We start from the raw sequence: 21,978 nt of genomic DNA on the forward strand, positions 1-21,978 counted from the left end.
GAACCCTGCTCAAAGCAGCTTACAGCAACATCAGAAAATCTTCTACATAATAAAATACAGCAACATTTTCAGAAAAGTCCTAACAGTTACAAATCATACCAACATTAAGTAGTCAGACAGATAGGCTAAACATTTCACACTGATAAATCTCCACTAAAATTAAATAATCCACTAAGATTAAACCATCATACGGAGGCCAAAAAATAATGGAAATAGCAAAAAGAGTACATCTGATCAAAGCTGAATATCGTCCCAGCCACAAACATGACACAGGAGCGCCCGTCCTGGTAGCTTTCAGGCAGCTTCAGGAGCAGCATGGCCCTTTTAGCTGGGGCCAGTCAGGGCCCTCCCATGCCAGGTGGAAAAGGAGATAACGTGGCCCTTGACAGAAGGAAGGGTGTCGTCATCCCCCCCACTTCAGGGAGAGTCAGTGCCGTGCTGTGACTAAGATTGTAAGCAGCAAACCAAGAAGTTGTGGGTTCAGATGCCGCCCCAGCGATGATCTCACTCCTCTCTCTGCCTCCTGTCTGTAAAACAGCCATCGTAGGACCGCCCTGCCTTATAAGATGGTTGTTGTAAAGAATACTTGGAGAAAGATCATTGCCGTAAGGGTGACCGTGCTCATGCAAGGGAAGCCTCTGAACATCGACATACAGTCAGGGCCAGAAGTATTGGAACAAGGATAACTGTTTGGGCAGTTGGCCTCTGTACACCACCACATTGAAGTTGAAAGGAAACACACCCAGATGGGAGCGGAGTCAGGACTTCCAGCTGTAATTCAAGGGGTGTGACAAAAGTGGAGCACTAACCATTCAGGAAGGACAGCCAGTGGCATACACACACCCCCATCGTTGGTGGCTCATAAGTAATGGAACGAATGGCTGACAAGCAGCTGCCTGGCCAGGTGTGGCCTGTTTCCTGGGTACCCCCTGACCAAGCAAGCAGATGAAAGGCCTGGAGGTGGTTCTGAGTGTTACATGTGCATTTGGTAGCTGTTCACTGGAATTCCCAACATGAAGCCCAAAGAGGTGTCCATGCGCGTGAAGGAGGCCATCATTAGGCTGAGGAAACAACATAAACCCATCAGAGAAATAGCAAAAGCAGTGGGAGTGGCCAACACAACAGTTTGGAACATCCTGGAAAAGAAGGAATTAACTGGCAAGGTCAGCAACAGCAAAAGGCCTGGCAGACCACGGAAGACAACGAAATTGGATGACCGCAGAATGCTGCTCATGGTGAAGGGGAACCCTTTCACAACATCTAGCCAGGTCCAGAACGCTCTTGCGGAGGTAGGCATGTCATTGTCACCATGAGGTGGTCTCTGATGTGCATGTGCAGTCCCCTTACTTATTGGTGTTGGGGGACTTCAGCGTACATTCGGAGGCCATCCTCACAGGAGCACCTCGGGACTTCATGGAGACCATGGCCTCCTGGGAGCTGCATCATATTCTAACTGGGCCCACCCATGTAGCCGGTCATGCGCTAGACCTTGTGTTTGTTTCTGGAGAAGCGGGGAGTGATCTGGAAGTCGGGGGTATATCCACCACCCCCTTGTCATGGTCAGATCACTATCTGGTGACACTGGACTTCTCGGTTCCACAACCCCTCCGCAGGGGTGGAGGACCCATTAAAATGGTCCGCCCCAGGCGTCTTATGGATCCGAATGGATTCCTGAACGCGCTTGGGGATTCTCTGGGGCACGCCAACGGCCACTCAGTCGAGACCCTGGTGGGTGGCTGGAATGCCGCAATCACTGGGGCATTAGATCGGGTGGCTCCGAAACGCCCTCTCCCCCTGAACAGGGCTCGGACTGCACCATGGTTCAATCCGCGGTTACGAGCTCTGAAACAGGAGGTGAGACGGCTAGAGCGCCGGTGGCGGAAATCTCGCTCCAAAGACGATCAGACACGGGCTACAGCTGTATCTTCAGCCTATCACGTGGCGGTGAAGGCAGCAAAAAAGGAATATTATGCTGCCTCCATCGCGTCTGCAGAGTGCTGTCCCAGGAGGCTGTTCCAAGTGGTCCGGAGCCTGGTCGGTCCTGTGGCTCCGGAACCACTGGAGCATTCTAAGGCCTCCTGTGAGGCCTTGGCAAGGCACTTTGCAGATAAAATTGATCAGATTAGGTGTGTTACTCTGCACGCTGTGGATACAGTTAGTGAGCAAGAGGCGGCCTGTGGCAAACCGGTTTTGTGGGATCGGTTCCAGCTTCTTCCTCCTGATGGACAAGGTGCTTTCATCGGTACGGCTGACCGCCTGCTTACTTGATCCTTGCCCATCTTGGCTCATTATGAGCTGCAGAGAGAGACTGGGTGAGGGGATCAAGGCGGTGGTGAACGCCTCCCTTGAGGAGGGAGTGATGCCATCAGCCCTCAAGGAGGCAGTGATAAGACCACTCTTAAAGAAGCCCTCCTTGGATCCTCAAGTTTTGAACAACTTTCGCCCAGTCTCAAATCTGCTATTTTTGGGCAAGGTGATTGAGCGGGTGGTGGCGGTGCAGTTGAAGGCACACTTGGAAGAAACTGATTATCTAGACCCATTTCAGTCAGGCTTCAGGCCTGGGCATGGGACAGAAACGGCCTTGGTCGCCTTGGTAGATGATATGAGGAGGGCTCTAGATAGGGGTGAATGCTCCTTCCTTGTTCTCCTCGACCTCTCAGCGGCTTTCGATACCGTTGACCACGGTATCCTCCTGGACCGCCTGGAGGGGTTGGGCATTGGGGACACCGTATTGCGGTGGTTCCGGTCCTTCCTCTCCGGCAGGTACCAGAGGGTAGCACTGGGAGAGGAGGTTTCGGACCCGTGGCCACTTACTTGTGGGGTGCCACAGGGTTCTATCCTCTCCCCGATGCTATTTAACATCTATGTGAAGCCGCTGGGGGCTATCATCAGGAGGTTTGGGGTGCAGTGTCATCAATATGCGGATGACACGCAGCTCTACCTCTCGTTTAAATCTTCACCAAGGTTGGCCGTAGAATCCCTGTCCAAATGTCTGGAGACGGTGAGTGGCTGGATGGGGAGGAATAGGCTGAAGCTGAACCCTGACAAGACTGAGGTGCTTTTGGTGGGAGACAACAGGAGGCTGGGGGATGTTGACCTGGTGTTGAATGGGGTACGGCTACCTTTGAAAGACCAGGTCCGCAGCCTGGGGGTCATTTTGGACTCCCAGCTGTCCATGGAGGCTCAGGTGTCAGCTGTGAGCCAGACAGCGCTGTATCAACTCCATCTGATACGGCGGCTGCGCCCCTTCCTTCCCGACCATCTGCTCCCATCGGTAGTACATGCCCTGGTCTCCTCTTGTTTAGACTACTGTAATGCGCTCTACGTGGGGTTACCCTTGAAGACGGTTCGGAAACTGCAGCTGGTACAGAACGTGGCGGCTCGCCTGATTAAAGGCAGCCGCCGGCGAGATCACATCACTCCAGTGCTGAAGGATTTGCAATGGTTACCAGTTGTTTTCCAGGCCAAATTCAAGGTGTTGGTTTTGACCTTTAAAACCCTATATGGTTCCGGCCCAGCCTATCTTAAGGAGCGCCTCCAGCAGCACCAGACAGGCCGCTTAACAAGATCAGCCTCGGATGGCCTTCTCTCTGTCCCATCAGCCAGGACAGCTAGACTGGTGGGGACGAGGGAGAGGGCCTTTTCTGTGGTGGCCCCCACTCTGTGGAACTCCCTCCCTAGGGAACTCCGTCATGCCCCCTCTTTAATGAGCTTCCGTCGTGCATTAAAAACGTTGTTGTTCAGGCAGGCATTTGGGGTGGGTTAGGGTATTTTAGAAAATGTTTTTATTGTAGAATTTTATTGTTTTAAACTGTTTTTATTGTATGTTGTACATCGCCCAGAGTGGCTGGGTGACCAGCCAGATGGGCGATTAATAAATTTAATAATAAATAAATAAATAAAAATCTACAGTCAAGAGATGGCTTTATGAATGTAAATACAGAGGCTTCACAACAAGGTGCAAACCACTGGTAACGCTCAAGAACTGAAAGGCCAGATTAGCCTTTGCCAGCAAACACCTTAAAAAGCCTGCCCAGTTCTGGAATAAGATTCTTTGGACTGATGAAACCAAGATTAACTTGTACCAGAATGATGGGAAGAGAAAAGTATGGAGAAGGAAAGGAACGGCTCACGATCAAAAGCATGCCACATCACCTGTCAAACATGGTGGAGGCAGTGTTATGGCATGGGCATGTATGGCTGCCCATGGAACCGGGTCACTGGTGTTTGTTGATGACCTGACTGCTGATCAAAGCCGCAGGACGAATTCTGAAGTGTATAGGGCTATGCTTTCTGCTCAGATTCAGCCAAATGCTGCCAAACTGATAGGACGCCGCTTCATATTGCAGATGGACAATGACCCAAAACATACAGCAAAAGCTACCCAAGAGTTTCTCCAGGCAAAGAAGTGGGATGTTCTTCAATGGCCAAGTCAGTCACCGGATCTCCACCCAACAGAGCATGCTTCTCACTTACTGAAGACAAGACTGAAGGCAGAAAGACCCACAAACAAGCAGCGGCTGAAGGCAGCTGCAGTGAAGGCCTGGCAAAGCATCTCGAGGGAGGGAACTCAGCATTGGGTCATGTCCATGGGTTCCAGACTTCAGGCAGTCATTGGCTGCAAAGGATTTTCATCCAGGTATTAAAGGCGATCCTTAAGTTTGAAATTATGTTGGTTTGCTCCGTTACTTATGAGCTGCCAACGATGGGTGTGTGTGTATGCCACTGGCTGTCCTTCCTGAATGGTTAGTGCCCCACTTTTGTCAAACCCCTTGAATTACAGCTGGAAGTCCTGACTTCGCCCCCATCTGGGTGTGTTTCCTTTCAACTTCAATGTGGTGTACAGAGGCCAACTGCCAAAACAGTTATCCTTGTCCCAATATTTCTGGCCCTGACTGTACGTTCCAGCGCTGGCTGGTCTGTGAGGGGCATGGGGGAGCCAGAAGGGTTGGACCCAGAGGGTAGCTCTCATGCCAATCTCAGATGAGCCCGTGAGGGTTTCCAGCCTCTTCCCCCTTCCACTTTGCACAGATCATTGGGCGAGTCAGCGCTGACCCCGACTACCTGCCTCGTACCCTGGACTTTGGCCTCAACGTCCGAGGCTTCCTGGACCGCTACTGCCCTCCCAACTGCCCCGTTAGCTTCTTCCCCATCGCCGTCCGCTGCTGTGACTTGGACCACGAGAAACGGTGAGTCCTGGGCAAGGGTGGGGGTTGGATCCAGACTTTGATCCAGACTCCCCAGAGCAGGGGGTGGGGGGAGTTAGTCATGACCCACTTGAACACCATTCCTTAGAATGGGTCTAGTCAAAGTGTGAGTAAGGGCGCAGTCCTATGTGGCTTGCTGGCAGCCTCCGAACCCAGAGGCTGCCGAGTATCCAGTGCAGGGGGGGAGGACAGCGTAGGCAGTCTTCACTCCGTGCTCCAGCTGTCCTGCATTTCTGCTAAAGGGGTGATTTCACCCATCTAGCGTGGCGCCTTGGAGGGGGAGGGAAGGAGGCCTTAGGAAACAGCGTGAGGCAGCTGCCCCGGTCTCCGCCCGTCCCCACCCCCGAGAATGCCTGCTTCTCCCCATCTCCATGCTCTGTCTCCCGAGAGCAGAGAGGTAGCCATCATGGTTCTTGCCACACTGGCCATGAGGGGGAGGGGGTGGAGAGTGTGGTTTCCTGGCTCCAAGGTCAGAGCCCTGAATCATAGAATAGCAGGGTCGGAAGGGGCCTACAAGGCCATCAAGTCCAACCCCCTGCTCAATGCAGGAATCCAAGTCAGAGCATCCCTGGCAGGTGGCAGTCCAGCCTCACCTTGAATGCCTCCAGCGTGGGAGAGCCCACCACCGCCCTAGGTCATGGGCTCCATTGTCGCATTGCTCTAACAGTCAGGAAGTCTCTGACCTCGGAACCGGGAAACAGAACCATCCTATCCCCACCCCACCCCCAACACTGCTTGGGGGGCACAGGATGGCTCCCTAAGTGTGGTCACAGGCCTGGGGAAAAAGAATCCTTAGCACCAGAAGGGAGGGGCAGGGGGCTCCCTAGATGTGGGGAGGAGAGCTGGAAGTGGTTTGCCATGCTGGGAACTCGCTCCAGGCCTCCCTTCGGGCCTCCCTGGGCTGTCCGGCCCGATCCAGCAAGCATCCTTACGGCCTGCTGCTCTGTCTCTCCAGGCCTTCCTTCAGTCGCCTGGAACAATGGCTGGAAGCCCTCCGAATGCACCTGGCCATGCAACTGCCGCTGAGCTCGCAGCTGGAACAGCTGGACCGGGCGTTCTGGGAGACACATCGGCGGGCCGACGGTGGGCTGACGGCACATCCCGAAGTATCCGAATGAGCGCCGCGGAGTTTGCCAAGCAGCGCTGAGCCCCCTCCCCACCAGGCGTGTGTCAGCAAGGAGGGCTGAAGGGGGCGCCGCCCCTTTGGCTGAGCACTCCCGCAAGCTGCTAGAGCTGGTCTCTGGCTCCAGAGAGGCAGGGGGTGCCCTATGCGCTGGGCGCGGGCTCCTTTGCTGCCCTCCTCAGGGTGGGGTGGCCGCTCTGTGCCTGGCATGCACAGAAATTACCAGGGCCATCGTGGAACCTTGTAAATACTCCTTGCAAGCAGGCACCCCTCTCTCCCGCACGCGCAGGGGAAGGGGCTGCTCCTTGTCCCACAGCGCCTTCCCTGGGTGCTTCATGGCCGCAAAAGCCTTTGCATGCTCCACTGGGCATGTGCGCTTCTGACACCAGCCAGCTGCTGCCCACGAGCTGGCATTGGTGGGGGGCCTGGGGCTCCTTCTTCTCACCCAGCCAGCCACACACGCACCCCGCCCTGCCCTGTGCAGACCCTCATCCTCCAAAGTGGTGCCTTGAGTTTAGGTGAGGTTGCACACCTGGGTTCTCTGGCCCCGCTCTGTCGTTCTTTGTCATAGGCTGCATCTGTGTGAGAACGCAAGCCTGTGTCTGTGTGTGCCGAGCATGGCCTATGTGCACCCAGCGCATGTGTCTGTCCCTGTCTTTCTGTGCCCATGTGCGTGCGTGTTCCCCTCTTGCTTCTCCTTCCTTGCATCCTGACCACGCTGGGTGGAACACCACAAGGCCACGGGCTGCTTTCCCTTGGGAACTGCGAAGTCTGGAGGGGGCAATTTGGAGCAGAGGAGCTGTATGGGGGAGAGTGCTTAACCCCTTCCCTGCCCACCATGTCTGTGCTGCAAATTGCCCTTCCTTTCGAACAGTTCCCCCCCACCCCCAGGTTCCAAGACATGTCGGGTGGGAGGGTTGTGCATTTCTGTGTGTGCCATCAGGCCCTCGGGGAGTTCTTCGAGCAGGGACAGTTTTTCCAGGTTGAGCAAATGAGGAGTCGACCCACTCCTCTTTTTTTCAGCCTCCACCTGGTGCCTGGCTTGAAAGCCCTGCAAACTCTTCCCAGGTTCAAGATGGCATGCAGGTAAATCACAGAGCACCAGGGGTCAGCATTGTCAGGCACCCACCCATGCCCTTGCAGGGGGTCCACTGTTAATCCCTGGAACTCCCTAGCTCAGCTGCGTCACCTCCTTGCTATTGCTGCCTGTTCATCTGTGGCAAGAGCCAAGAGATGGAGCGGCATCCTCCCCTTGCCATGTGCTCTCCCTCTGGGCTGCTGGAGATTGGGCCCAGAGTGCGAGGGCAAGCAATTGGGTGGCAAGATCAGTCAGACAAGTTCCAGCATCCCCCACCCAGCATGCTGGGAGTTGTAGTCCAACAGATCCAGAGAGCACCAGCTTGGGGAAAGTCTTTACCATTTCCGATGTGAGACTGAATGTTTGAATGACCTCTGCAGCATGAGAAAGACAACTAGATCAAAACTCTCTCACTGACCTAGTTTTCTATGGGGGGGGGGGAGATTCTGATGTGGGTGGAGCCTATCCCAATGTGTGATTTACCAGCCACCCTTCTGAAATGGCCCATTTCTGTACCATTACCTGCATGCAGGTACCAGCTCTAAATTTTTCTCCAAGGAGGAAAAATCCGGGGCTTGTTTCGCCAGGCTACGGCACATTTGTAAGACCCCAAACTGTGGAAGAATTTCTGAGCTTGCAGGCTGCTGTGAGAGTGGCCAGGGGTGGGGGAGGAGTGCGTTTGCTCACCCTGGAAATGCCTAAGACACAAGCTGGTGTGCAGGGAAGCAGCAATCAGCTGTGTGGAAAGACCTAGGGAGCTCTGCGGGGCGTAGCTGGGAGATGCTGGGGGGTGGGGGGGACCTACCTCTGATTACCAGATACTAGGAAGAAAGAATCGTGGTCGGCCATCAGCCTTTGCTTCTGGGCTGTTCTGGGGGCTTTCTGCCTGGCCACTGAAGGCGACCGCATGGCCCTGCTTCTGTTCCTTGCAAAGAGAAGCCAGGGCCTCTTTACAAAAAACAAAAAAAACAAAACCGGAGGCCAGGTTCTACATTGTGTCAGTTATTTATTTTTAAAAACCTTTGAGAAGTTGAGAGGACAGGGGGAAGGAGATGGTGGGAAACACGCGTCTGTGTCCTGTCCAAAGGGACACACAGCCGTGCTATGCGCAGAACACTGGTGGCAGCTTTGGAGGTGCCGCGCATGCCAAAGTAGCCCTCGGTCATTTGGGCTGCAGAGACCCGGCCTTCCTCGATTTCTTGCTGCTAGAAAAGGAAATTCTTCAAGATGGGAGAAAATTCACACTAGAGCTCTTAACGCCAGAACTAGGATTCTGAGGATTCTGATGAGGGCTATGCGGGCTGCAGCTGGATGCTTTCCCCATTGGTCTATGGTACGAATGTAGCTATGCAGGTTCCTAGTCCACATTTTTTAATTGGAGCATAGGTAGCAGCCATAATCTTGATGTTTTGAGGTGGAGCGTCAAGCAGATCCCATCTGTATGTGGGCAAAACCTGAAATGAATCTGGAAAACCAAGCTGGAAACGTCCAGAAGCCAGTATCTTTTCCTAGTACCTTAACACACAGATGAATGTATTTGTTTTATAGCATTCACCATTGAGGATGGCATTGAATTTGAAGGGTTTGGCGAAAGAACCATCCATGAAACTCCAAAACGTGGCCAGGTTTTAAGCCATTCTGCCTTTCATCAGCAAAACTGGGCACCTGTCTACGTGTGCTCCTCAGGCCCAAAAGGAGGCAGCCACGGAGGAATAGTCCCCGGGGCAACGCACCCCTGCATCCTAGATGATGGGGACCAACAGGCTTGTCTTTGCAGCCTGCTAGGAAGTATCTCTGTTCAGGGTCATGGGGTCGGTGGGCCTGATCCAGCAGAGTCTTGTTAAAATCGCATTCAGTCGAGGCTAAAGTTCAAACGTTTGGACTGCGGAAATTTGGCCAACCCCCATGTGAAGATTCGCGTCGGGGCATGCAGGTCGTGGCTTTCATTGCCTGTGCCATGGAGAGCCCCCAGAGGGCAGTGTTGGCATCTCTGCCTGGCCAGCCGGCCTGTCTGCAGACGTCTCTGGAGTCTTACTGTTTCCTCTCGAGGGATGTTGCAGGAGGGCCTGCAGGAACAGCAGCACCAAAGTGTTGTCTGTGCCCAGGTGTGGCTGTGAGTGTGTGCGGCTTCCTATCTGTGGCTGGTGTGCACAGGGTCCTTCCTGTTATGTCTGTGAGCAGGACACCAGGCTGCCAGGAGGTGTGGAAAGTTGCTGGGTTTCTGGGCAGCTGTGGGTGCAGGAAATAGATCTGATCTGTGGCTGGGGGCACCCCTCCGCACAGTCTCCTGCATGCATCTCATGCAACGGCACGGGTGAACGTTGCATCTCAGTGGGGCTCCTGCAGGAGAACATTGCGGCAGACTGTTCCCCAAGTTAACGTGCATGCATGCCCAAACTCAGTTTTGATTTTCACTTGGGCCCCCAACCGCCCTCGCGACATCTGCCTGTGAGCTTCCTGGGTCATGTCCCCCTCTGCCTCTCCCCCGACACACATCCTGTCATCTTGCAGGGAATGTGGACCCCATTTCACGTTCTTTTCCCTTTCCCTCCTGTCCCTCTGGGTGCTTTTAAACTCCTTGGGTGCTGCAGGGGATGTCCAGCATTCAGGGAGTTTTTCTCAAGCCAGGCAGATTTTCCTCACAGCCGGCCGCATCAGCCGGAATCCCTCACACTCCCCGCCATGCCTGGGGCAGTGCAGAGCCGCTGCCGCCTCCCGCCACGTCCAGGTTCATTTTTCTGTAACATAGTCAAAGAGAAGAGTTTGTATTATTTTTTCATACGGCCACCCTTGGCGCTTTCGGAGTTGTACCGTGTTCTCTCTCTGCCGCAGTTCTGCTTATGGGAAGTATTAAGTAGGGGAATATGGGTGGGGGCCGGGGGGGTGGGGAGAACTAGACAAAGACTGTGAAGCATCTTTACGCACTTTGACCTGGAAGTGAAATGTGATGCCCTCTCCGGAGGGGAGGAGGGGAATTCGCAAAACTGTGATGTACAACAGAATCACGCGGCATTAATAAAAGTCCTTCCACCCCATGCTGATCTCCTTCAGATAGTTCCTCTGGGGGGAGGGCATTCTTCCATGGATGGGGGAACAATTCATAATGCAGGCTCGCTTCATTTCGAATGCTTGAACAGCTACAAGAAGCGAAACTCAGTTATCTTTCAAAATTCATGAATTTTGCGATTGAAGGCACAATCCTATGCGTGTTTACACCACACACATACAAAACTCCTACAGTTCCTCACATTTCCTAGCTAGGGAATGCGGGGAATCATAGCACTTTCTGTCTAAACATGCATAGGATTGTGCCCTAAGTTCTTCAATCCAAAAACGCATGCAAAAAATGCATATATTAGGGGGAATAATGTTCAAATATGCATTGTATTAGGAAAATTGCTTGCAAAAAATTGTAGATTAGGCAAAAATGCATGTATTGAGAGGAACATGCACAAAATGCTTATGCATTGTCATGCAGACTTTTAAAAAATCTCAAAATTCAGGACTAACTGAACTTAAAACCGGAGAAATTCTCAAAGTCTGAGAACTGAACTTAAGAAGGGAAAAATGAGAGACACCGAAATGGATGACCCTAAGGACAGACAGATCTGGCGAGAGCCTTTTGCTAGTTGTGTCCAAAATGGCAACAACTGAATGGGGTTTGCTCTATTCTCCAGCCGCTCCAACCGTGTTAAGTCCAGCTGGATCTTGAACTCAGAACCCTGTAGTTTGCATGCCACTGCCTTCTTGTGGTGAATGCCTTGAAGCTGCAGAGCTGTGGGGCAAAGTGGCAGGTTGCCTTAAACAAGGTTGCCCTCTCACCCAACGTATATGAACATATACGCCACACTTTAAGAAGGATGCAGACAAACTGGAGAGGGTTCAGAGGAGGGCAACCAAGATGATCAGGGGACTGGAAACAAAGCCCTACAAGGAGAGACTGAAAGAACTGGGCATGTTTAGCCTTGAGAAGAGAAGACTGAGGGGAGATAGGAGAGCGCTCTTCAAGTCCTGGAAAGGCTGTCATGGAGGAAGGCCAGGATCTCTTCTCTATCATCCCCAAGTGAAGGAGACAGAATAATGGGCTCAAGTGACAGGAAGCCAGATTCCGGCTGAACATCAGGAAAAACATGCTGACTGTTAAAGCAACACGACAGTGGAACCCATTCCCCAGGGAGGCGGTGGGCTCTCCCACATTGGAGGCATTCAAGTTGAGGCTGGACAGCCATCTGCCAGAGATGCTCTGACTTGGGCTCCTGCATTGAGCAGGGAGTTGGACACGATGGTCTTGTAGGCCCCTTCCAACCCTACTATTCTATGATTCTATAAAAAAAGCAAGCAAACATGAACTCAAAACCCTGTAGTCTGTGTGCTGCTGCCTTCTTGTGAATGCCTTGAAGCTGCAGAGCTGTGGGCAAAGGGGCAGGTTGCCTTAAACAAGGCACCCTCTTACCCAACGTATATGAACACTGACCTCCCTTGCAGTGGTGTTGTAAGGTTTACAACCTGAGAATGCCCAAGAAGCACCTTGAACCAGTCAAATGCTGTGTCAGGTCCTATTTGTTCATCTTTTTAGCACAGCCTCCCTTGCCTATCCCCTATCAAATTTGAGATTGTAAGCCCCTTGGGGCACAGACCTGGGAGCCATGCACATTGATATAAATATATAATTGAAAGAGCCATGCACATTGATATAGATATAAATATAAAAAGTAATTGATTGGATGGCTACATTTTTTTTCTTCTGACTTCCCTCCAAGAAGGTCTGGGGGAGTTCACACTCCCCATCTTTATCCTCTGAACAACTGTGAGAGGTAAGTTAGGCTCAGAGAGGTTGCCCTGGAAGGTTTGGGCCAAGCAGAGATTTGAACCCAGGTTTCTCCAGCCTAGGTCTCACATCCTAGACACCACCTTGGCTCATGCAATGCAACTAATAAAATCCTGCTCCATCTATGAACGTTGATTTGGCAAAAAAGGGCCAAATCCTGACCAAGGAGCTGAGATGCAAAGTATATTTATGGTCCTTTTCAGGCCAGGGGATACCATCTCTACCTTCCTTTGTAGAGCACCATGGCCAAAGGCTGCTTTCAAGTTTGAACTGGTAGTTGGGTGTCGCCCACACCCTTTTCTCAACTCTCTGGCTTCAGGCCCCGCCCCCGCCCGGCAGCCCATTGGCTCTCCTTGGCTATAAATACATCCAGCTAGCAGAGAGCCATAAGCTTTGCCCTGCAGGGCCACCCAAGACGGACAGGTCATGGCAGAGAGTTCTGACAAAATGTGGTCCACTGGAGAAGGAAATGGCAACCCACTCCAGTATTCTTGCCAAGAAAACCCCATGGGACATATCACAAGGCTAAAAGATATGACGCCGGAAGATGAGCCCCTCAGGTCGGAAGGTGTCCAATATACTACTGGGGAAGAGCAGAGGGAATTTCCAAGTAGCGCCAGAAAGAGTGAAGCAGCTGGGCCAAAGCCAAAAGGACACTCAGCTGTGGATGTGTCTGGTGGTGAAAAGAAAATCCGATGCTGTAAAGAACAATATTGTTTAGGAACCTGGAATGTCAGATCAATGAGTCAAGGTAAGCTGGAGGTGGTCAAACATGAGATGGCAAGACTGAACATCGACATCTTGGGAATCAGCGCACTAAAATGGACAGGCATGGGCAAATTTAATTCAGGTGACCATCATATCTACTACTGTGGGCAAGAATCCCTTAGAAGAAATGGAGTAGCACTCATAGTCAACAAAAGGGTGGGAAAAGCAGTACTGGGGTACAATCTCAAAAATGATAGAATGATCTCAGTACGAATCCAAGGCAAACCAACATCACAGTAATTCAAGTCTATGCCCCAACCGCTGATGCCGAAGAAGCTGAGGTTGATCGGTTCTATGAAGACCTACAACACCTTCTAGAACTAACACCAAACAAAGATGTCCTCTTCATCATAGGGGATTGGAATGCTAAAATAGGAAGTCAAGAAATCACCGGGATAACAGGCAGGCATGGCCTTGGTGTACAAAATGAAGCAGGACAAAAGCTAATAGAGTTTTGCCAAGAGAACACGCTGATCATAGCAAACACTCTTTTCCAACAGCACAAGAGACGACTCTACACATGGACATCACCAGATGGTCAATATCGAAATCAGATTGATTATGTCCTTTGCAGCCAAAGATGGAGAATCTCTATAAAAACAAGACCTGGAGCTGACTGTGGCTCAGATCATGAGCTGCTTCTTGCAAAATTTTGGCTTAAATTGAAGGACGTAGGGAAAACCACTAAACCATTCAGGTATGACCTAAATCATATCCCTTATGAATATACAGTGGAGGTGAGCAATAGATTTAAGGGATTAGACCTGATAGAGTGCCTGAGGAACTATGGACAGAGGTCCGTAACATTGTTCAGGAGGCAGCAACGAAATCCACCCCAAAGAAAAAGAAATGCAAGAAAGCCAAGTGGCTGTCTGATGAGGCTTTACAAGTAGCTGAGGAAAGAAGGGAAGCGAAAAGCAAGGGAGAAAGGGGAAGATATATCCAACTGAATGCAGAGTTCCGGAGAATAGCAAGGAGAGACAAGAAGGCCTTCTTAAATGAACAATGCAAAGAAATCGAGGAAAACAACAGAATGGGAAAGACTAGAGATCTCTTCAAGAAAATCGGAGATCTCAAGGGAACGTTTTGTGCAAAGACGGGCATGATAAAGGACAAAGAAGGCAGGGACCTAACAGAAGCAGATGAGATTAAGAAGAAGTGGAAAGAATACACAGAAGAACTATACAGGAAAGATCTGAATGTCCCTGATAGCCATGATAGTGCGGTCACTGAACTTGAGCCGGACATCCTAGAGAGTGAAGTCAAGTGGGCCTTAGGAAGCATTACTAACAACAAAGCTAGCGGTGATGACAGTCTTCCAGCTGAGCTATTTAAAATCCTAAAAGATGATGCTGTTAAAGTGCTGCACTCAATATGCCAACAAATTTGGAACACTCAACAGTGGCCACAAGACTGGAAAAGGTCAGTTTACATTCCAATCCCAAAGAAGGGCAACGCCAAAGAGTGTACAAACTACCGTACAGTTGCACTCATTTCACATGCCAGCAACGTGATGCTCAAAATCCTACAAGCTAGGCTTCAGCAGTATGCAAACCGAGAACTACCGGAAGTACAAGCTGGGTTTCGAAGAGGCAGAGGAACTAGAGATCAAATCGCCAACTTTCGCTGGATCATGGAGAAAGCAAGAGAATTCCAGAAAAACGTCTATTTCTGCTTCACTGACTACGCTAAAGCCTTTGATTGTGTGGATCACAACAAACTGTGGCAAATTCTGAAAGTGATGGGAGTACCAGACCACCTTACCTGTCTCCTGAGAAACCTGTACGAGGGTCAAGAAGCAACAGTAAGAACCAGACATGGAACAACCGATTGGTTCAAAATTGGGAAAGGAGTACGACAAGGCTGCATATTGTCACCCTGCTTATTTAACTTATATGCAGAGTACATCATGAGAAACGCCGGGTTGGATGAATCACAGGTCGGAATTAAGATTGCCGGGAGAATTATCAACAACCTCCGATATGCAGACAATACCACCCTAATGGCAGAAAGCGAAGAGGATCTCAAGAGCCTCTTGTTGAGGGTGAAAGAGGAGAGTGCAAAAGCTGGTTTGAAACTCAACATTTAAAAAAGGAAGATCATGGCATCTGGCCCCATCACTTCCTGGCAGATAGAAGGGGAAGAAATGGAAGCTGTGACAGATTTTATTTTCTTGGGCTCCAAGATCACCGCAGACGGTGACTGTAGCCATGAAATCAAAAGACGCTTGCTCCTTGGGAGGAAAGCTATGACAAACCTAGACAGCATAGTAAGAAGCAGAGACATCACCTTGCCGACAAAGGTCCGTCTAATCAAAGCTATGGTTTTCCCAGTAGTAACGTATGGCTGTGAGAGCTGGACTATAAGGAAGGCTGAGCGTCGAAGAATTGATGCTTTCAAACTGTGGTGCTGGCTGGAGAAGACTCTTACGAGTCCCCTGGACTGCAAGGAGGTCAAATCAGTCAATCCTAAAGGAAATCAACCCTGAGTGCTCATTGGAAGGACAGATACTGAAGCTGAAGCTCAAATATTTTGGCCACCAAATGCGAAGAGAAAACTCCCTGGAAAAGACCCTGATGCTGGGAAGGATTGAAGGCAAAAGGAGAAGGGGACGACAGAGGATGAGATGGCTAGATAGCATCACCGATGCAATGAATATGAACTTGAGCACGCTCCGGGAGAGAGCGCAGGACAGGAAGGCCTGGCGTGCTCTGGTCCATGGGGTCACGAAGAGTCGGACACGACTGAATGACTGAACAACAACAAGCAGAGAGCAGCTCTTCTTTGTTCCTCTCTTCACTTTGGGCAACAGCAGAGTCCATAAGTGGAAGGGGGCTGGGTCAAAAAGCAAGGGGAGGAAAGCATCTTTCAGAAGGAAGATTTCTCAGGGGAGAGTCTTGGCCTGATGCAAGACGATCCTATATGAAGTGGCTCCGAGTTCTTCTAATGCTGCATTCCTGTACATGTCTACTCAGGTGTAAGTTCCATTGAGTTCAGTAGGGCTTATTCCCAGCTAAGTGGAGCTAGGATTGCAGCTGAAAGAGCATTAGCCTCAGGGTTTCGGGGGCTGTGTGACAATGGAGGATCATCTGAAGCCCAGCAGAATGAGCACAACGCTTCCTGTCCTTGCTCTAGGCCAGGGAATCGTGGGATCTCGCAATGGCAGCCAGCAGGAGCCCTAGTAGCGCCACCACCCCAGCAGGAGCTTTCACCCCTCCCCTCCCCTGCAAAAAAGACACCCCCCCCAGCTTTGCACCCTGTAAATGGGGTCGCAAAATGGGTAGGGGGGGTTATGGTTTAGCCCTCCAAAATCTATTTTGCATGAGCTCCCCAATTCACCCACCAAATGCATTCTCTGCCTGTCTCCTTAGGTCAGGGGCATATGACCCCCGGCCTGTAGGCCTCATCTGGCCTGCTGGGCCCTGTAATCCAGCCCACAGAGTCTTCTGGGGTTTTGAGATAGGAGATAACAAGGAGATGCAGCCAACAGGGGACTCTGCCAGCATCAGGATTTTTGGTCTTTGGGGTTTCAGGGTCTAAATTTTTGGTTCAGGTTCACTTCTTGCCTGCATCTTTCTCTGCATCCCAGCCCTTTTGGAGGGATGCCTGAGCTTTGCTCACCTGTCCTAGGGTGGTCACCTTTTCTTTACAAAAAAGTTTGCCTCTGAGCATATGTGGAGTTCCTTTCCTCCCTCAAGGGGAAAATATATTTTCTAAAAGAAAAAGACCCAAGGCCGAGTGTGCCCCTAACCACATGCAGAGTGCCTCTGTGAAGGGACTGCTTCCTTGTCTGGCTGCGCATGCTGTGTCTTGCACCTCAACCTTGACTGACAGTAGCCCCAAAGATGTCTGCCGGGGAGCTCCTGGGAGAGCCAGTGGTCAGGCCACAGGACTGAGCAGGAGGCCCAGGCATCACTTTGGCCAGATGCGCTATATGCAAAGAGAGAGAGAGAGAGAGAAAGTGGGTGGCAGAAACTGAAGGAGGGAGCGAAAGGGGAGGCGCATAGAAAGGGGGGAGGCAGAGAGAGAGAGAGAGAGAGAGGTGCATCCTGCAAAGTGGTGCCCACCACCTCCATGGTCCCCTTTCAACGGGGTGGAGTGACTGGGTGTGGTGGTGTGCTTGCATGCCCAGCGCATGGCCCTTCATGGCATATGTATCTCCACTGTGTTTTTAACTCTGTCTTTGCCTCCACGTGATGCCATCAGGGTGCTGAACCTCCTTCGGCCCGAGGGCCATTTGGGAGATGCTCTCGGGGGCTGCATCCCAGTGGTGGGCAGGGCCAAAGGCAAAAGGGGTGGGGCCTCAAATACCAGCATGCCTTAGCTTCACGCTCTTCCTGCCTGTCACTCAACCTCGGAATCTCAGCTTTTCAGAATGGCCGGCGGGCTGGGCTGCACAAGAGCCGGGAATCCAGCAAATTAGAGGTTGGGGAAAAGGGGGCCAGGTGAAAGGGGGTGCAGTCCCAGAAGCCCAAGTGGGCCAGAATGAGCCCGCAGGAATTCAGCTCTGCACCCCTGCATTAGTTGGCGCACAGGCCCATTCTCTGAAAACGCACGGATATACACAGCAGAAATAGCTCTGCTGGGGTGCCTCCTCCCCCCACCCACCCTTGCACCCTCCAGTGCCGGCGACTGGCCCAGGGAGGAAAGCTCTGGAGGGCGGGTGCATCCCTGACCGAACGTCCCTCTCTTTGGAGCTCCCTTCCTCCTTGCCACCTGGAACCTCTGCCACCGGGGCCTGTGGCCTCCTGAGCAGCACCAGTCGCCGCCGCTCTGCCCCTCTCGTAGACACGCAGCCTGGATCTGCTTTGGCTGACTGCTGTTCCCGGAGTGCGGCCCGCTCTGCTCCAAACGGCTGCTGCGCCTGCGCTGCTTCTGTTGCACGGGGCTCCGGAAGAGAGACGGGTGTCGAGCAGCCCACAGGCCGTCAGGGACGGGGCCTCTTGCACGTGTCGCAGGCCTCCCTTCGCTGCCCGGGAGCGATGCCAGCGCCCCTTGTGAGGCAGTGCCACTCGCGCGCCACCCGGGCCGCTGCTTCCCGCCAAAGCGCAACACACCTGGAGGCCCAGACCAGCTTGTGGAAAGTAGCTGCGTTTATTGTGGGATAAAAAATATCGCTCCGGGAGCTCTCCGACTGTGCAAACCCATCCTTCTTTGTACAGCCTTTCAGTAAATACATTTTCTTTTTCCGGCATCCGGACAAAGATCGGGTCTCTCTCTTTTTTCGGTAAGAAAATAGCAAGATTTGACAAACAAACAAAAGTCAACACAGGAGCCTCCTCGGGGGCCCCCGAATGCCCCGTTCCACGCCTCCACTTCACTGCTCCTGAAAGGAGCTGGGAACTTGTGGCGACAGGGGTGAAAGGGACACGCTGCTGCTTTCTGGACCTCCTCCGGACTGCGAGACGGCCGGGATGCCCAAGCCCCTCTTCCCGTGAGCCAAACGTGTCCCACCTGGGGTCAATGTGGCAAAGGCCGCTTTCCCCAAGCAGGCGCCCCCCAGATGTGGCAGACTACTGGCAGCACGAGCTCTTGTCTAACACACCTGGAGGGGGGCAGCTTTGGGGAGGCTGTGCTAAGGGAGCCTTCAGGCCCCCGGACAGCTCCTGCTTTGGATTGCTCTCCCCATCCACCCACCCGTGAGAGCTGAGGTTGCCCTTCTCAGCCTGGCCTTGCGGGTGCGGGGCCCTTTACAGCCCGCGGGCCGGGCACCATTTCCGAGACATTCTCGGGGACGCCTCCCAGTGGTGGGCGGGGCCGGAGGGGGCGGGGCCGAAATGCAAAAACATGCCAGCCTCTTCGCGCGGAAGAGCTCTTCCCGCCAGCCACCCCGCTTGGGAAGAGGCGTTCCCACCCTTTGGAGCGCGGCGCGCGCGCGGCCCTCCCGAGGCCCACCGCGGAAGCCCGGCGGGGAGCCCACACCGCCGTCTGCTTCCTTCCTTCCCCGGGTGCCCTCGGAACCCCAAGCCCGCGCGCTGAAGCCCCAGCCGGCCTCCGAGGGCAGCGGGCCAAAGAACAGGCGAGCGGGACGCCAGCCGGCCGGGAGGGGCGGGGGCGGCGCCTGCCCGCGAGGAGACGCGTCCCCGGCGGGCCCGGCTCCCGCGCAGGCGCCCCCGCGCGCGAATGAGCCGCGCCTCGAAGACGAGGCCGGGGGCGCGCCGCGCCGCTGGGAAGCGAGCGCCGCGCCGGCCCGGGGGCAGCGAGCCCGGCCCCGCCAGCAGCCGCCTCCGAGCGCAGCAGCCCCGGCCTGGGGAGCGGGCGGGGGCGCGGCCGGGGCCCGGGCACCCCTCCACGCAGCGCGGGAGGCCGAGCTGCCCCCGGCCAGAGCAGGCGCGCTGAGGGCTCGCTTCCTCCCCGCGCCGGGGGCGCGCCCGGCTCCAGCTGCCGGCGCCCCGGCCCCGCGGGGGGAGGGGCGCCCCCCGGCCGGAGGAGCGAGGAGGGTCGGCCCGGCCGAAGCGCCTGTGGCGGCCCGCGTGGAGCCCCCTCGCTCTGGCCGGGGGCGCGGATCCCCCCCCCGCCGCCGCTCCCGCCCTCGCGCAGCTGGGCAGTTGGGGGTGCCAGCCTGGGGGCAGCGGGCCGCCCGGCGGCCTTCCTGCCGCGCCTTGGTCGACCGTCGCTGTCCGGGAAGCGGGACGACAAGCATTAAGCCAGCAGCGCTCCTCCGGCTCTTGGGAATTGCTTGTCGCCAGGACAAATCATGCCACCGCCAGCCTTCCTGAGACAAGCCCCCCCCCCCCCGTAAATTGCGCTCACGACCTAGAATCCTGACAACGCCTTTGTCACAAGCAGGGCAAGACGCAGGCCGGGCAGAGGCTTGCCCGCCTGCCTACGGCATAGGGGAACGGACCTAAGACTGTATGCAAGGCAGCACTGTGGTGCTGCAGCAGAAGAGGCCAACTCCATTCTCATCTGTACTAACAAAAGCCACGAGTAAAAAAATGAATAGCGGTGTTCTGCTTAGCTCTGGCAAGACCTTATCGTTTCAGATACTTACAAATAAAATCCACCCTTCCCATGTATGCTCACAAGCAGGGCAAAGTATTCAGTATTAAAAGTCAAAATTCCAGGCCAGTGAGTAATCACAATTCTGCAGTCTATAGAATAATGCAAGATTAAGCGTAACTGCTTGAATCTTTGGGGCATAATGGATTCTGCAATTTCTTAAACTACTTCCCATCATTCGTTCTGCGAGTCACAGGTGATGGGTCACTCTAGCACTGCCCCGCTGGCTACAGGGAATCCTATTCTGGAACCCAGTAAGTCACATATGTGCATTTTCAGAAGGATGCACATACACTTACATTTTCAGGAGTGCACATTACAAAAGTCCCCCAAATCCACATTTTCACACTTCAGCCTATTGGGGGAAATGCGTATTCTTCGTCGGGAAAACACATTTTTAAATGCGTATTTCTTTTCAACTGAGAAAAATGGCACACTTCTGAAAATGCACATTTTTCCTAATTGGGGAGAAAAAAGACACCAGCATTCAGGAATGCAAACAAGGTAAAACAAGCTTCATGGAACAATTTGGAGAGCCTCAACGAACTCAAACACTGCATGTCTGCCCATCCCTATTAGCCACCGCTATGAACTACGGATGGAACCTCCCCTTTCAAGGGCAGTCTAGAATTGATGACCAGATGCTGGTAAGATGAGTTATGCCGCCACATGGATCCCCAAAGGCGTCTGGCTGAGCTTTGGTCTGATGATCCAGTGTGCAGACATTCCTTTTCTGTAGCTAGAGTGAAGAGGGGCTCGCCCGCGGGTCAGGAGGCAACTCTTTGGTTATAGTCACAGACACACACCCCTGGTTTGTGCCAGCCGCATGTTTCCATGTTTCGGGAGTTCCCGCCTACCCATTTCTGACCCTTTGCTTCTCTGTGCCTGATGAGCACCACAGGGAGGCCATGCTGGTGCGATGAGCTGCCCCAGTAACTTCGTGTGGCGCAGGAAGGATGTGTGAAGAGAGGCGGCTGGCAGTTTTGAGCACCAAACGGGCAACTGGCAGCTTTTGCAGGGTGTGCCCACAACTGCAACCACCTCCGTTCTGCACCTTCTGCACACAAGCTCCTCAGGAGTGCGCCGTTCCACTGGAAGTGTGCCGAGAGCCATGTTTGCTTCTGTGCTGGGACTCTAATGGTCCTTTCGAGGGAAACGTGGCAGAGTTGCGTTTTCCCGTATTTGCCCCCTGTGTGCATCCCACCAATCCCTCCTGCACATGAGCGATGCACCTGCTTGAAGACCAATGCACAGCTTAGTTCTTCAGGCATTCCTTTTAAAAAAAATGCATATTGCAGCATGCACATTGCATGAAGATCGAGATAGAGGTTTTGGCGAACTCAAAATCCTGGCCCCAAGCGAGGGCGGCATCATGCAGTGCCAAGAGCAGCCCCTAGAGCTGGGGGAAGACGTTGCGCTTGTTTCTGGACCCCATGGAAGATTTCCAAATGGTACAGGCCACAGAGGAAAGACCCGCCTGCCAATTGGTCCCAATCTGGGCAGACGTGCACAAGGAGGCAGATTTCAGGCTGGAAAAGAAGCAACTCCGGGTGGGGTTATACACATCTCACAAAGATGTGTTTTCACTAGGGGTGCACAAAAGTCACTTACCTGGTCTCGCAGCTTGCTTGGCGGTGGGGGGGAGGCGCTTCGCTGCTCCCCCCGAAGTTCAGGCCGGGGGGGGGGAGGCTTCCCTCCTCGCCCGGCCAAAATTCAGGCCGGGGAGGAGGCGCCTCGCCTCTCCCAGCCGCGAAATAAAAAGTTAAAAAAAAAAAAAAGCCCCCGTGATAGGCTATGTGACGATTTACGTAGCCTATCATGGCTAGATCTAAAAAGTCAAAAAAAAGAGAAAAAAGCGCGTACGCAAATGGCAGCCCCCATAGGGAGCCGCCATTCGCGTTCCTTATTTGGTCGCTGTAGTCTACGTAAATCTTTACGTAGACTACAGCGACCAAATAAGGAACGCGAATGG

General features: G+C 53.2%; 1 protein-coding gene and 1 long non-coding RNA gene across 3 annotated transcripts in view; one reads left to right on the top strand and one right to left on the bottom strand.

Annotated features, from left to right (window-relative positions):
* The window catches only part of LIMK1 (LIM domain kinase 1), a 44,999-nt gene extending 34,557 nt beyond the window's left edge, over positions 1-10,442 (top strand). Inside the window, exons 15-17 of one of the 2 annotated variants that reach the window (XM_084823256.1) lie at positions 5,032-5,189; positions 6,163-6,290; positions 8,957-10,442. In XM_084823256.1, the coding sequence (XP_084679382.1) occupies positions 5,032-5,189; positions 6,163-6,290; positions 8,957-9,252 (582 nt within the window). In that variant the 3' untranslated portion in view covers positions 9,253-10,442. Of the gene's footprint in view, positions 1-5,031; positions 5,190-6,162; positions 6,406-8,956 lie in introns of those variants that run through there. The other variant, XM_084823257.1, reaches the window with a different exon arrangement.
* LOC146335086 (uncharacterized) lies at positions 10,037-21,757 on the bottom strand. Its single transcript, XR_014786187.1, has 2 exons — positions 21,618-21,757; positions 10,037-10,146 (listed from the first exon to the last, which is right to left on the bottom strand). It is a non-coding gene; the product is annotated as an uncharacterized LOC146335086 (long non-coding RNA).
* Between the last annotated feature and the right edge of the window lie 221 nt (positions 21,758-21,978).

Source organism: Heloderma suspectum, chromosome 16 (genome assembly GCF_057233095.1).
Source record: "Heloderma suspectum isolate Gila_16-S chromosome 16, 16-S_ref, whole genome shotgun sequence".
NCBI lineage: Eukaryota > Metazoa > Chordata > Lepidosauria > Squamata > Helodermatidae > Heloderma > Heloderma suspectum.